At 40.5% G+C, this 16,786-nt stretch overlaps 1 protein-coding gene across 1 annotated transcript in view; it reads right to left on the bottom strand.

Moving 5' to 3' along the window:
• LOC134854291 (lysosomal Pro-X carboxypeptidase-like) overlaps positions 1-16,786 on the bottom strand; it is a gene marked incomplete in the record, with an annotated part of 56,266 nt that overhangs the window by 38,398 nt on the left and 1,082 nt on the right. The window contains 4 exon segments of the mRNA XM_063870490.1: positions 11,015-11,187; positions 11,818-11,975; positions 12,801-12,960; positions 16,289-16,400. Coding sequence (XP_063726560.1) covers positions 11,015-11,187; positions 11,818-11,975; positions 12,801-12,960; positions 16,289-16,400 — 603 coding nt within the window.

Genomic DNA, 16,786 nt, shown 5'->3' with positions numbered 1-16,786 from the left:
TGGAATCATGTCTAGGTTGAAATGTTACCATATGCTGACTTGCTACGCGATCTCAAGCTGAATTGCTATGTCAGAAGGGTTCGAAGGAATCCGGTGGCGTAGAATTTGAATTATGCCTATATTGAAACATGATCTTACGCTGACTGGCCATGCGGAAATCGGTTGGTGGAACTCGGTGGGGCAGAACTGGAATCATGTCAAGGTTGTAATGCAATCTTAAGCTGAGTGGGCATACTAGAAGGGGTTTGAAGAACTCGGTGGGGTAGAACTGGAACCATGTCTAGGTTGAAATGTTACCATGCGCTGACTTGCTACGCCTGAAGGGTTTGGAGGAATCCGGTGGTAGCGAGTTTGAATCATGTCCATGTTTAAACGTGATCTTACGCTGACTGGCCATGCGGAACTCTATGGCGTAGAACTGGAATCATGTCTAGGTTGAAAAGTTACCATATACTGACTTGCTACGCGATCTCAAGCTGAATTGCTATGTCATAAGGGTTTGAAGGAATCCGGTGGCGTAGAATTTGAAATATTCGTATGTTGAAACTTGATCTTACGCGAACTGACCATGCGGCAAGTGGGAGAAAGAACTCGGTGGGGTAGAAATGGAATCATGTCAAGGCTGAAGTGCGATCTTACGTTGACTCGTCATGCGGGAAAGGGTAGGAGGAACTCGGCGGGGTAGAACTGGAATCATATCTTGGTTGAAATGCGATCTTACGCTGACTGGCCATACGGAAAGAGGTTGGAGGAACTCTGTGGGGTAAATCATAACTAGGTTGAAATGTTGCCATATGGTGGATTGCTACGCCTGAGGGGTTTGGAGGGATCCGGTGGTGTTTGAATCATGTCCATGTTTAAACGTGATCTTACGCTGACTGGCCATGCGGAACTCTATTGCGTAGAACTGGAATCATGTCTAGGTTGAAATGTTACCATATACTGACTTGCTACGCGATCTCAAGCTCAATTGCTATGTCATAAGGGTTTGAAGGAATCCGGTGGCGTAGAATTTGAATTATGCGTATGTTGAAACATGATCTTACGCGAACTGACCATGCGGCAAGTGGGAGAAAGAACTCGGTGGGGTAGAAATGGAATCATGTCAAGGCTGAAGTGCAATCTTACGTTGACTCGTCATGCGGGAAAGGGTAGGAGGAACTCGGTGGGGTAGAAATGGAATCATGTCAAGTTTGAATTGCGATCTTACGCTGACCGGTCATGCGAGAAGGGGTTGGAGGAACTCGGTGGTGTAGAACTGGAATCATGTCTTGGTTGAAATGCGATCTTACGCTGACTGGCCATACGGAAAGAGGTTGGAGGAACTCTGTGGGGTAAATCATAACCAGGTTGAAATGTTGCCATATGGTGACTTGCTACGCCTGAGGGGTTTGGAGGGATCCGGTGGTGTTTGAATCATGTCCATGTTTAAACGTGATCTTACGCTGACTGGTCATGCGGGAAGGGGTAGGATGATTTCGGTGGGGTAGAAAAGGAATCATATCAAGGCTCGAGTGCGATCTTACGCTGACTGGTCATGCGGGAAGGGGTTAGACGATTTCGGGGGGGTAGAACTGGAATCATGTCTTGGTTGAAATGCGATCTTACGCTGACTGGCCATGCGCATAGAAGTTGGAGGAACTCTGTGGCGTAGAACTGGAATCATGTCTAGGTTGAAATGTTACCATATGCTGACTTGCTACGCCTGAAGGGTTTGGAGGAATCCGATGGTGTAGATCTTGAATCAAGTCCATGTTTAAACGTGATCTTACGCTGACTGGCCATGCGGAAAGGGGTAGGATGATTTCGGTGGGGTAGAAAAGGAATCATATCAAGGCTCGAGTGCGATCTTACGCTGACTGGTCATGCGGGAAGGGGTTGGAGGATCTCGATGTCTCGATGGGGTAGAGCTGGAATCATGTCTAGGTTGGAATGCGATCTCAAGCTGATTTGCTATGTCAGAAGGGTTTGGAGGAATCCGGTGGCGTAGAATTTGAATTATGCCTATGTTGAAACATGATCTTACGCTGACTGGCCATGCGGCAAGGGGGAGAAAGAACTCGGTGGGGTAGAAAAGGAATCATGTCAAGGCTGAAATGCAATCTTACGCTGACTCGTCATGCGGGAAAGGGTAGGAGGAACTCGGTGGGGTAGAAATGGAATCATATCAAGTTTGAAGTGCGATATTACGCTGACGGGTCATGCGGGAAGGGGTTGGAGGAACACGGTGGGGTAGAACTGGAATCATGTCTTGGTTGAAATGCGATCTTACGATGATTGGCCATACGGAAAGAGGTTGGAGGATCTCGATGTCTCGATGGGGTAGAACTGGAATCATGTGTAGGTTGAAATGCGATCTCAAGCTGACTGGGCATACAAGAAGGGGTTGGAAGAACTCGGTGGGGTAGAACTGGAACCATGTCTAGGTTGAAATGTTACCATGTGCTGACTTGCTACGCCAGAAGGGTTTGGAGGAATCCAGTGGCGTAGAATTCGAATTATGCTTATGTTGAAACATGATCTTACGCTGACTGGACATGCGGAAATTGGTTGGAGGATTTCGGTGGGGCAGAACTGGAATCATGTCAAGGTTGTAATGCGATCTTAAGCTGACTGGGCATACAAGAAGGGGTTGGAAGAACTCTGTGGCGTAGAACTGGAATCAAGTCTAGGTTGAAATGTTACCATGTGCTGTCTTGCTACGCCTGAAGTGTTTGGAGAAGTCCGGTGGGGTAGATTTTGAATCATGTCCATGTTTGAACGTGATCTTACGCTGACTGGCCATACGGATAGGGGTTGGAGATGTCTCGATGGGGTAGAACTGGAATCATGTCTAGGTTGAAATGCGATCTCAAGCTGACTTGCTATGCCAGAATGGTTTGGAGGAATCCGGTGGCGTAGAATTTGAATTATGCCTATGTTGAAACATGATCTTACGCTGACTGGCCATGCGGCAAGGGGGAGAAGGAACTCGGTGGGGTAGAATGAATCATCTCAAGGTTGAAGTGCGATCTTACGCTTACCGGTCAAGCGGGAAGGGGTTGGAGAAACTCGGTGGGTTAGAAAAGGAACCTTGTCAAGGCTCGAGTGCGATCTTACGCTGACTGGTCATGCGGGAAGGGGTTGGAGATGTCTCGATGGGGTAGAACTGGAATCATGTCTAGGTTGAAATGCGATCTCAAGCTGACTTGCTATGCCAGAATGGTTTGGAGGAATCCGGTGGCGTAGAATTTGAATTATGCCTATGTTGAAACATGATCTTACGCTGACTGGCCATGCGGCAAGGGGGAGAAGGAACTCGGTGGGGTAGAATGAATCATCTCAAGGTTGAAGTGCGATCTTACGCTTACCGGTCAAGCGGGAAGGGGTTGGAGGAACTCGGTGGGGGTAGAACTGGAACCATGTCTTGGTTGAAATGCAATCTTACGCTGATTGGTCATGCAGAAAGAGGTTGGAGGAACTCTGTGGCGTAGAACTTGAATCATTTCTAGGTTGAAATGTTACCATATGCTGACTTGCTACGCCTGAGGGTTTGGAGGAATGCGGTGGTGTAGAGTTTGAATCATGTCCATGGTTAAACCTGATCTTACGCTGGCTGGTCATGCGGGAAGGGGTTGGAGGATCTCGATGTCTCGATGGGTTAGAATTGGAATCATGTCTACGTTGAAATGCGATCTCAAGCTGACTGCTATGCCAGAAGGGTTTGGAGGAATCCGGTGGCGTAGAACTTGAATTATGCCTATGTTGAAACATGATCTTACGCTGACTGGCAGTGCGGGAAGTGGGTGTCATTCCGTCAACTCCTCGAGGTATGAACAGTTGGTTATTGAATCCGTATGGATAGATAATATCACGCTTGAGAGAGATAAGTTAAAACAACTTGCTTTCGTAAGAGTTAATTATTTTCTGAACCGTAGTTCTCTTCAGACACCGTTCTCGTCCTTGTATCAAAGTCAATCGAAACTTACATATTAATGTTATATAATATCAAAACATAAATGGTATATAAATACATAATAAGTTTTGTATGGAGTTTTATCTATCCATGCCGGATGACATTCCCCCTCCTTTGGCAAAGTTTTATTTGAGATAAAGTTTTATTTGAGTTTTTAAGTCCCCGTAGGTCTGTTTAGCTGGTGTTATTCATATCTCCCCTGTTTTTTTTCCATTATTGTTGTCAGTGACATCATCTACTACTCCGTGTTCTTCTTCATTATTTGGTTGATCGTCTTGTTTTGGATTTTTCGAATTTTTGCAAAATATATCATTACTGTCCATCTTTTCGTCATCGACCTCCGCTGGTGAAGTAAGATCAATTACCTCATTGGTAATGTTTGTTTTATGTTTGGGACTAATTGCCTGGATAAATTGTATGCAGGCTTTTGTATTCCGGGGTTTTTTCAGAAAATCCCATTTCCTGAATTAAAAATTTCAGGCTTGGTGTATCTGGTTTCGATTTCTCGGGTGGTAAATCGATTTCAAACTGCTTCTTCCCTGCTGTGCTTGTCTTTTGTATACCGTTGATTGGGATAGGGTTTCCGAGAGCTGTTGCTAATGTCGCCTGTCTGGCCCTTGTCGATTTCCTTGTTGCTATTACAGGCGGTGTTATTTTTTGGTTTTGTCACTTAGGTGACGGTGAAGTATTCTCCTCCGATTTGGGCGACAGGTCGTCCTCTTTTTCTGTGTTGATTGTCTTTTCCATCTCCGTTTGGACACTCATCCTCTTGGTGTTTGTAATTTTCTCGTTGGTTTTCCTCCGCTCCGTTTTCTCAATGCTTTCCTCTTCGTGGGACTGGTTTTGCTGGTGCCCTGACCTTGTTCTTTTTCTTGATTTAATAACTTCACTGGGAGCTTCGTTCTGGTGTCTTCCTTGAACATGCTGTGTTGTGGAGCTTGTGGTTTGTTGATTTCTAAAAAACGTAGGCATGGTCCTGTTCTCCGTGCGCATTTGTAAGCAACATAATCACTCAAACGAGAAGGTCGGTAAGGTCCGTATATTACCGGGTTGGGGACAAAAGCGATGCCAATATTCCTTAGGAGTCTTGGTTGTTTGCCAAAAGATTGTACCCAAGCAGTATGCGATGTGTATGTGAGAATTTTTCCGTCTATTGTTTTGTATTTTTGTTCAAATGTTTTTGGGTTTTTTATTTTGGTTGCTAGCCGAATGGTTTTCCGTGCCACTTGTTCTATGCGTTTTTTGATATTTTTATCAACCGTTTATTGTACTCCCTTATATCTTAAATTAAGTTTGTTTTTAGCGAGTTCTATAGATTCTGTATATGCACCTTTTTCTGGCTATGGCAGTGAATGTTTGTTTTCGAGCTTCCTCGGTATTGGTTCATGCGGAACTTTTTGTTGTTTCTCTTTCTTTCGAATCTGTACTTCATCCTCTGACCATCGTTCGAGGTCATGCATGACTTCTGCTGGTAACGGCGGCTTTTCAAGGTTCTTTCGATCTAAACATGCATGTTTTGCGTTCTCCCAGTTTAAATTTTTAGGTGAGCTATTTGTGGCTATGTTTGATAATGGAGTGTTTGGTTTTCTACCCATATGTGCTTCAAAAGGAGAAAATTTTGTGACACCGTGTGGTGTAATTCTTAGCGTTTTTGTTATTTCTGCGACATCCGAAGCTAGTTTATATGGTGTATTTGTTTGATCTATTCTCATTACCGCTAATCTACGCTTAATTGTTTGGATCATTCGTTCAACAACACCTATGGCTCTATGATCATCTACGGGCGCAAAAAGTAGTTTCATATTGTTTGACCTACAGAAAATTTGGAATTTTTTGGCTTGGAATGTTTGAGCTTGGTCACATCGCAATCTACGCGGTACCCCGTTATTAGAAAAATGTCGTTGCATGAAATTAATTGCAATATCTGCTGTTGTGTTTGAAACAACTTTTGCTGTCGGGAACTTTGACCACTTATCTATTGCCACAAGAATGTATGCGTCTCTATTTAAATCGTCCGGTAGGGGCTACGCAAAATCTAATTGTACTTCCTCATTAGGTTCGACCACCGGTTCCATGTCTAGGATTTTTGCCTAGGATGGGTTTTAAATTTTTACCTTGCTCCGTGCACTGTTTACAGTTTTGTGCCATCTGCACAATTGAGCAATGAATGTGCGGAAACCAAACATGTTGTCTCAGATCCAACATGGCTTCCTATCCCGGATGTGTGAGGTGAAGACTATCCAGTACTGTCTGTCGGAGCTGCGAAGGAATTACGATCCTTTCATCTGAGAAGACAGTCCTCTCGAACAAGGCGACTTCGTATATTGAACCAGTACTGTCCGTATGAAGCTTTGATGGCATCCCAGTCCCGCTTTTTCACGAAGTTTATCAGTGGCCCTAAGTTTCTGTCTTTCTTGGTGGCGGCAGCGATGAATGAGATTCCCAGCACTTTTTGCAGTTTACGCCGAAATAAAGGCGTGTCCTCCTCGGTTTCAGTGGCTTATTCAACAGTTGCCACCACGGTGTCCATTATTTCTGGGTGGCTGGCCTCGAGTTGTAGTGAAGTAGTCATTGTCGGGGGTTCCACGTTCGGTGATGTGTCTTCTTGTAGACATACATTAGGATTCAAGCGGCTGACACATATTTCTTGTTCGATCGGCTGATTTTCGGTGTTGCTATTTGTTTGAGTTGATGTAGATGATTTGTTCTCTTTCATCTTGTTTTGCAGCGTTGTTTGTGTAGCTATTGTTGCTTGAGCTATTAGTGGCACAGTTTTTTGTGAACTGTCTCCTTTTGTTACTGTTGTGGTGTCTCCAAAAAAATCTTTGGGAATTTTCTACTTTTCATTCCTGTGATCAAATTTCTTGCGTCGATCAGTTTTGTGGTTGGTTGGTATTGCGGTGATGATTTGGTTTTATTCATCCGCTTTTCCTTTGTTGGGGGTCGTTTGTGCCACCTTGGGTCGGAGAGACTTTCTTCTCGGTCTGATGTGATCGTTCAATCGACCGAAACTGTACGGCCGCGTGGTTTGGTGGTTTTTTGATCGCTCGGAATGAAGCCACCTGTGAAATTTCTCGTATCTTTTCGACTTATTTTTTGGAATTTTTTTGTGTTGGTCAATCGCTCGTTGAATTGAAGAATTTTTGACTGCGAGAGTGTTGACTGATTCTGAGCTGAATGAAATGTTGACTGATTTTGAACAGAGTTTAAGTTAGACTGAATTCTGTTTTTGGGTGGCAATTGACCGTTGATGGAATGTTTGGAGTGTTTAGTTGTTAATTGAGCGTTTGTTTTAATATCTAATAGCCATTTGTTTTCCGCGCGTTTTATGATCAGATCACATGGTGCTTTGTTTTGATTGGCTAATTGATTTAGGATGACATTGTCAATCATTTCCAAGTTTTTTATGAATGTGGTAATTACCGCAACTACAAATTCCTCATAATACTTGCTGGGGGGTAAGGGTAATCCAACCAGATTTCGTGACATATAGTCTATTGATCCCATTTTACTCCCTGCGAGATGTTTGATATCAAAATGAAATGGTATTAATCTATCCATCCAGCGGGTGAGACGGTTTTGACTTGTCTTTGATCGTTCGCTGGCGCTTAATGCGCAAATTAATGCTTGATGATCAGTGATGACAGTAAAATTTTTGCCGTTCAAATAATATTTGAATTGCTCAATTGCCCAAACAACTCCTAATAATATAATTGTAGTTCATTTACTAACTATTTTTCCTCAAGGGAATTTAAGAAACGTGACGCATAAGCTATAACTAACCCAACCTTCTGTTGAATGTTGCTCTAATGCTGCTCCTAAACCTGTATTAGATGCATCACAGACGATGCGAGTTTCTAAATGTTGATCATAATGTTTATTTTGTGTGAATTTTGCCACGAGTTGTAGAATGTTTTGAAAAGCTGAGTTGTGTTCCGTTAACCAATTAATAGGTCTGTTCTTATCAGCGTTTTTTAGTAATGGTCGTAATGCTGCCGCTATTTGTGCTAAATTTGATATATATCTTGTAAGATGATGTATTGACCCCATGAAACTTGTGAGTTGTTTAAACGTTTTGGGAGGCGATAATTTTTCAATTGCCTCGGTTTTCTTTATGAGTGGTTTAGTTCCCTCACTGTTTATGGTGTAGCCCAACCACTCAACTTGTTTGCATGCGAACTTACACTTGTCCAACGAAATTGCAAGATTTTCCTCGTTGAGTTTTCTTAGCACCGTCTGGAGTTTTTACCGATGAGTCTCGAGCGTTCCTTTTGTTAAGATTAGAATATCATCAAGGTATGCATTGGTATTGTTGCAAATTGTGAGTGTCAAATCCACTGCTTTTTGAATTCCGCTGGCATATCCGTGAGGCCGCAAAATCCTTTTTGGAATTGGTATGTTCCGGTGGCATTTCCCCCAATTAGACTGAAGTTGCATGGTTCTCGTGTTGTTTTATCCAACGGGATTTGTGAATATGCGTATCTTAAATCAAGTGTTGTGAATAGTGTTTGGTTCAAATTGTCCGATTTCACTACTTGTGCGATATTGCCCAGCAGGAGATCTATGTCTGGCATCTGATATTTGTTTTTGTGTAAATATTTGTTAATTTTCTTCGAATCCAGTGCTAGTTTAACCGTTTTGACCGTGATGACTATAGGACTGATAAATTGTTTGTCTGAACACTTATCAAGTTTGATAATATGTTTTTGATCAATCAACTTGTTTAGTTCAGCTTCAATTCCTTCTTGTAAGTGTATGGGTATGCGTCTGCCTTTTTGTTGTATTGGTTCAAAATCTTTGTTGAATTGGGTTTTCATAACGTGATGTTTGGACTTTTCGATTCGTACGCATAGTTGTTGAAAGCTATCCTTGACCCATTGTTTAATCTCATGGTTTGATTCGACGCTCCGTTGTACGTTGAGTACCTTTTGATTTGGTTTGTCCTGAATTAGTTTGATGCCAATGCGTGGTAATAGATTCCGTCCTAATATATTGGCTTTTTGGTTGTCCGCTATAATGAACAGAGCTGTTTGAACTCTCCACCCCCCAGATTCAATCCACCCCCCAGATTCAATCTTTAGTATTAATCGTCCCTTAGGTTGAATATATTCACCGTTATAACACGCTAAATTTCGGGCTGTATCCTCCGGGGGAATTTTTTTGAATATTGCCGATGTGTTGTTTTGTTGTAAGCGTTGAACCGTTTTTTCGTTTAGAAAGGACATTGGACTACCTGAGTCAGCAATTGCGAATAATTCTGTTGTATTCGTTCTCAATTTGACAATGTGTTTATTCAAATCGTCTTCTTATATTGATTTTGTGTCCTTAATCTCAAATGATTCTGAAATTGCCATTATCAAGCAATAATGGCAATTTCAGGTAATTTCAAGTCGTCTATTTGGTAGTTTTCCCAACCATTGTTTGTGGTGAACTCTGCGTAAGCCACCGGGTCAGTATCCGTCCCCGTGCTCTCTATTTCTGTTTCTTCTTGTTGTTCCTCATTGTTGCCTAGATAATTGACGTCAGTGGAACGACAAACTTTTGCAAACTGTCCACGTTTTGCGCATTTGAACAAATTTTGTCTTTGGCCGGACAAAATTTTAGATGGTTTGGACCATATAGATTTCCACATTTGAAACATTGTTTGGAATTTGTGTTTCGTTGTTGTTGATATTGTTGACCCCTTGTGTTTTGTGAATCATGTGGATATGGTCGACCGCGAAAACTTCCCCGGCCTCGTTGATTATTTTGGTTAAATTGTTGGTTTTGTCTGCCACGTGTATTGACATAATGCATTGGTTCTTGCTTTGGGGTCGCAACTGTTTGCCCTCCGATCGGATTTGATTTCATTGTGCGGCTGTGTTCAATTCCTTTTTCGCGTCAGATCGCGTATTCATAAGCCTCCTGCGGCGTACGTGTTTGGGCTAATAGTTCCTCTGCAATTTTCTCATGTGAGCGGTAAACATGTACCTTACCCACTCACTTTCTCGGTCGCCGCAATCAGCCCGTGAAGCTAGTTCCACTAGGTCAGCGTGGAACTATTCTAAACTCTCCGTTTTCTTTTGTTTTCGACAAATGAAATTATAGCTCTCAAACTTGGTTGCGCACCTTTTTTCACCTCGCACTCTTTTTTCTTGGTTGCGCACCTCTCGGTTCTTCCGTTGAGCATCTGTTTCACCATTGATTTCAATCTCGTATACTGGCTCTCTGGTTCAACAAGTGTTGGGCGGGCTCGTAATAGATTTCTAATTTCGATACCGTCTTTAGCGAATACTGCCATTTCTAATATGGCCGCCCATTTCGTCAACTCTAGTGGAGGTTCAGCCGATGCTCGTTCCCAAAAAGGATTTATGTTAAGTGGATTCTTCGAAAATCCTGGTGGCTGCGCCATGTCATACCGTCAACTCCTCGAGGTATGAACAGTTGGTTATTGAATCCGTATGGATAGATAATATCACGCTTGAGAGAGATAAGTTAAAACAACTTGCTTTGGTAAGAGTTAATTATTCTCTGAACCGTAGTTACCTTCAGACACCGTTCTCGTCCTTGTATCAAGGTCAATCGACCAGTACACATTAATGTTATATAATATCAAAACATAAAGGGTATATAAATTCATAATAAGTTTTGTATGGAGTTTTATCTATCCATGCCGGATGACAGTGGGAGAAGGAACTCGCTGGGGTAGAAATGGAATCATGTCAAGGTTGAAAAGCAATCTTACGCTGACCGGTCATGCGGGAAGGGGTTGGAGGAACTCGATGAGGTAGAACTGGAATCGAATCATGTCTTGGTTGAAATGCGATCTCACGCTGACTGGCCATGCGGAAAGAGGTTGGAGGAACTCTGTGGCATAGAACCGGAATCATGTCTAGGTTGAAATGTTACCATATGCTGACTTTTGCTACGCCAGAAGGGTTTGGAAGAATCCAGTGGTGCGGAATCTGAATCATGTCTATGTTGAAACGAGATCTTAAGCTGACTGGGCATACTGGAAGGGGTTGGAGGAATCCGGTGGAGTAGAACTAGAGTCATTTCTAGGTTGAAATGTTAGCTTACGCTGACTGGCCATGCGGGAAGGGGTTGTAGGAACTCGGTGGGGTAGGGGTAGTTGACCATGGCCACACTGCCCCACGCATCTGCCAGTTCATATGCCAGAGAGTAGACTGACTCAGGAGTTGTCAAGGGGTCACAGAGGTCAAAGTACTCCTGCAGTTTCTTCCTACCTTCGTCTATACACAACACAAAGTTAAAAGAAATATGAAAACGATTTAGAGTCATAGGTAGTGGCGCACAGTAATTTACATATCGCGGTTTTTCACTCGAAAGAACTGGTGGTTGGAAGCCCGCACTCTTTAAAACGACCAAATTTTTAACTTTGTACCGTTTTATTTTGTAATTTTAGGGAAAAAACTTTGTCACATGGTCAAGTTTTCATTAATATGGCATACGAATTAATTGCATATTTCAAACAGGTATGGAATTGAAAGCAAGGGGGGTGCTTAAGGGAAGGGTTGGTGCTTGGCGGTTCAATTTCGATTTTTCCTTTCAGGAGTTCTCCCATCTGGCCACTCAAAGTATCCCCCTTTCGTACTTTTCAAGGCATCCATTTTGGTTGAACAACCCTAATATTTTCTGAAGATGCCAGTTTTTTACCATTTTTTTGGACCGGGGGGCGTCAAAAAACGCTATTTTTTTGTTTTTGGTCAAAACAATCCAAAAAACCTAAAAGCGTCAATTGGCGTGTTTTTCTAAATTTTGTTCGCTGTGCGGAAAATTTGATAAAAATAGGGTCTTTGTAACGGTTTCGGAGAGGTCGGAAAATCAATTTGGTTGCAATGGAAAGAGTAAGTTGTGCCAACCAGTCTGTGCTGACTGGTTGAGGAGATCCCACGAGCGGAGGATGTTGACGGGACAGTTCTCGCCATGAGCCGCGAAGTCCCTGAACACTTTGGAGTTGTAGGCGTTGCAGTCTGTGAGGTTCTCGAACCAGGCCACAGGCGCAGACGCAGCCCAAGCCCTGAAAGATAATCATCAGTTGTTTATAACGAAAAAACAAGCTTTTATTTTGAATCCGCTATATCTTTAGGCAAGAAAACTAATTTTGCTCTTGTTATCTTTTTAGCAAAAAACTTCTATTTGGATCGCATTAACTCGAAATAATACCATTTTTTCAGCTCATAAATTAAATCGAACCAAACAGTTTTTCGCTTAAGAGTTGGAACAAAACCAAATTTTTTGCTTCTTTTGAACGAAAGTTGGCCCTTTTCCAGACCTCCATTTAAACTTTTTTGGAAATTCAATTTGCGAAACTCTATTTGAACTGAAAATTGCCTTTATGAAAAATTTTCTAAGAACAATTTTAAAACATGTTCAGATTTTAACTTTTTTGAGGGGATGGGAAACTGAAACTAAATTCTTTTTTGGGTAGGGAAGTGAACCCATCTCCATGCAAGCCCTGTAAAACTGCTGATTTCAGCCCTAATTGCGATTTCTTACTATTTTTGTTTATCATGCGAAAAATATCATATGAGAGTACTCTGCTTTAAACATTTTATGCGCTTAGCATAAATTTGTAAAATCACTAGTTACAATGTACATTAGCTGTATATATGAAGTAGTGGGAAAACCCGGGTCGAGGTGCTCACTCTATGATTCGACTTTCAAAGTCGATCACAGGTCATACGCGAAGTCGGTCGAGTACGGTCGGCATATTTTTTTCGGCCGAGCACGGTCGAAAGATAAAGTGGTGAGCACCTGGACGCGGGAAAGAGCCATTTTGTATGTTTGGGGAGGGGAGGGTTGGGGAAGGGGGACGAAAGAGACATAAGCTGGTCTGACGTACCCGATGACAAGAAAAGGGTATTTGATCCGCATCCAGCTGGCCAGCATGCCCCCGTAGGATCCCCCGAACACCACCACTGGACTGTTTTTACAGTCAGGGTAGCCCTGATCCGTCTTCAGCCACTGCAAAAACTCCGCATAATCCGCCAGGGCCAGCTCGGCTGAATCAGCAGTCGATAATAAGTTACTATTCACGCATCACAACTTAAAATGTTCACATCACGGCAACGCGTACAAAATCGCAACAACCCCTGAAGTCTGATCAAGTGTTTCAGACAATCCAAATGAAAATATGGAAAAATAGATGCTGCAAATGTTCGATTAGGTAAATGCGGCTTTCAAAGCAAACTCTTCTTTAAATTATTTTAATCCTTTTTGTGGAATATCTATATGTCGGAAATCGAGGGTCAAATGTGGTATCATATTAGAGCTCTATTGATTGTGATACGGATTCCTTAAAAAAATCGAGAAAAACTGGTCTCAACGTTTCCTGTTTTCAAACTGTTTTCAAATCATCTACTTTTCTATTTTCGATCTATAGCGCAAAAATAAAGAAAAGCCATCTCGGGTTTCTAAAAGTTTCTAGCAATAACTGATTTCTGTACAGACAAATTCTAGTTTTTTCAAGGTGCAAATATTCCTATTATGTAGTTTTTGTTTGTAAATCAAATTGCTTGTTAATGTCTAAAACTTTTGCCTAAGATTAGTTTTGAGCTTAAAATCATCATAATTATTTAAAAAGTCTAAAAAACACGAGCTTTTTACTGACACTTTTTTATTAGTAAAATTATGGTCGCAATGCTCTTCATAAGTTGTTCTTGCTGCAACATTTGATTGTTTGTTTATGCCCCAATATGTTCTTTTATAATATTTCAAAACTCAAAACTCGAGGCTTTTGAAAAAAAGTCTTGCCAAAATTGAAATTTCTACTAACCATTCTGAGTTTTTTCATGATCTCAATTGCAACGCTGTCTGTTTTGCTCTTTTTTTTGTAGAAGTAAAAGCTTGTTTATGCCTCAAAAACTTTTGGATTGTTTTTAAACTGAAAAACATCAGAATTTTTTTTTAATTCTTGCAAAAGTTAAAATTTTCACTGATGGTTTTTAAATAGTTCATGATGGCAATGCTGCTTTTTGTTGCTTTTGGTTTCAGATTAATTTATTTGTTTCTGACTCAGCTTATTGCCTTGAATTGTTTTGGATCTAAAATTCTTCCAATGTCTTAAAAAAATGCAAAAATTGAGACTTATTTAAAGTTTTTTAGTGAATTCATGGTCTCAAGGATCCATGTTGGTTCCTTTCGTTTTTAAAATCAAAATTTAAAACATAGTTCATACATACAGTGAGTCATGTTTTCGAATAGTTTTTTCTGCGGATTCTGAAGACAAAAATTAATTTTGCTGCGATTACTTAGCGAAACAAAAAGATTTTTTTTGGAACTTAATGACAAAAACATAGATTATGTTGAGAATGTATGATCCATTTTTTCGCTTTTACAAAAGAACCGATTTCCTGAAAAGATTAATCGATATTTGTAATAATTGCAACTTTTCGGCAAGGTACCCTCGATAAACTTAACTTTTATCCGAGAAATTTTGGTGCTGGTGAAACCAGATATACAACAGTGTTTTGAAAAAAGCTTTTTGGATTTTCAAAAAGGCTATTTAAATAGTTTTCATAACTTTACAAAAACACTCGCTCGCATAACTCAACGTCACTTTTTGATCAACGAAATTTCAAAGAAAAACAAAAAACTTAAAATAAAATTTGAAGGATTTTCAGAAGTTTTTTATCTTTTTTTTTGCTGAACAATTGAAGTTTTTGTTACTTTAAATTAATAAAGTTAAAAATTAAACATTGTAAGCTTAAAATGAACTTACATCAGCTGTTGTAAGCCTGCATTCTCACGTTAATACCTCGAAGTTAGACCCAAAAAAAAGATTCAACCGGTTTTTCCAAACAACAAAAAAATCGGATTTTTAGTGAACTTTGAAAGGGCTTTGTCTTTATCTTAAGGTCTTTTTACTGTACTTATGACTGAAAGGGCTTTACCATGATTTTTAACTCGAGAAATTTGAATGATTATTTGTGGTACCTGATTTGGCGCAGAAAACAAAATGAAAAAGAATAAAACACACGCAATTACAAAGTTCATCCACATTTTTTAAATGATCGGAACAATAAGACAAGCTTTCTAATCTTTTCCTGCTGAGTTGAAATTACACACAACATTTTTTGTATTTGGTCCGGGTTTCGCAATAGTATAGATTCAGAAGAAGGGCGTATATAGTTTTAGTCCCTATAACTCAAATTGATTTTAGTTTTTTTTATACTTCAGTGCTCCGGCTGAGGTACTCGACTTCAACGTAAAATTGCGATAACCGCTACTCAAATTTGGTAAGTTCCGACCTTCTCAAATCAAAATTGCTAATTCGCGAGTTTGAGCGAACGAGGAAATTTGTCGCGGCATAGCGCGACCAAAAAGTAAAAATCGGGTCTATATTGTCTATATCAGTTAATTATGTTTTTTTTCTTGTGGCGTGATACTTAGTAGAACAAAACACATAACGAGTCCAAGCTGTGTATTTTGTGAACTGTAAGTGGGTTCCGCAACAAGGACGTTCTCTTTGATCTTCCTAGTTTTTTCGTTTTGTTTGAACCGTCCGACAAATGCTTAAAGATTTTTCTCTGGATTCCTTACAAACTCTAAATTGTGATTACTGACAAAAATCGATTTTCAGATCGATTTTTTAAGTCATTTCTAAGCTGTCTGTATAAAATCGATTACAATCCATCCCTACTGACAAAAATGGATTGCAATCGATTTTATACAGATAACGTAGCAAAAACCTAGAAAATCTATCTGAATCGATTTAAAATCATTTTAGTTTGATACGAAAATATAGTTTAAAAATCTATTTCAATCTTTTCGAAATCGAAATAAATCCAGTTTTTTCAACTTAATTTAGTTTCAATTTCATTCAAATTTTAGTAACAACAAAATTGATTTTAATCGGTTTAAATCGATTTTTTGTTTTCATTTTTTGGCAATAAAATCAATTTTTTAACCGTAAAAGTCAAATCAATCTATTGTAAATCAATTTACGTATCTGAATGGGCTATCGTAAATCGACTTCTTTTAATTTATCTGCATTGAAGTTTCCGTCGGCTTTAATTGCAAGATCGTCAGTGCGGGCAGTGCACAGTTTAGCCTCATAATGAAACTATGAAACAAAAATGGATTTTTTGCTCATGAGAAAAAAAACACTTCAAGCTGATATTTCACTGCATACCAGTGCTCATCAAAAATGCAAGCTTCGTCATGTGCAAAATTTCAGTTCTATAGCGCAAATTGAGTAGAAATGGCCATAGCAATTGCAAGAAAAATTTAGAGTTGGTTTAGTCTTCCAAAAACAGGTTGTTTTTAAGTGTAATGGTGCTTCGGTTCACCCAAAAATTGTCTTTGATGAACTAAAGAGTACATACTGACCCGAGAGATAAGTGAAGTTTTTGTTGTCGTTAACCTTGCTCTCCCCATAGTACCTGTGCTCGGCAAACACAATCAGAGCACCCACCTCTTTGCCCAATTCAAACATAACACCCTAAACACATCTCGGATCTCTTTAACTATTCCACCCCCTAGGTACCTGGTAAATGGCACCCTTTTAGAGAAATGATTTTATGGATAAACAGATGTAAATTTTGTACCTACCAACGAATCCCCCGCTCTTTTGCAAAAGGGGGAATAGTTAAGGAGATCCCGCATCACTCACTCAACTCGGATCTTGGATCTCTTTAACTTTTCCCGATCTTTTGCAAAAAAGGGGGAGATTCTTTATTTGGTACCGGGGGGGGGGGGGGGGGGGGGGGTAGTTAAAACAATCACACATCTCCATTCCATTCTCCCTCATATGCATCTGATCAGAAAAAAAAATTATCATCGAATCATATCAACAAGGAATGAATCTACCCTTGATTCACATGCCGA

The sequence above is a fragment of the Symsagittifera roscoffensis genome, chromosome 1, assembly GCF_963678635.1.
Source record: "Symsagittifera roscoffensis chromosome 1, txSymRosc1.1, whole genome shotgun sequence".
In the NCBI taxonomy this organism is placed as follows: domain Eukaryota; kingdom Metazoa; phylum Xenacoelomorpha; order Acoela; family Convolutidae; genus Symsagittifera; species Symsagittifera roscoffensis.
This window is presented reverse-complemented; position numbering and strand designations above follow the sequence as displayed.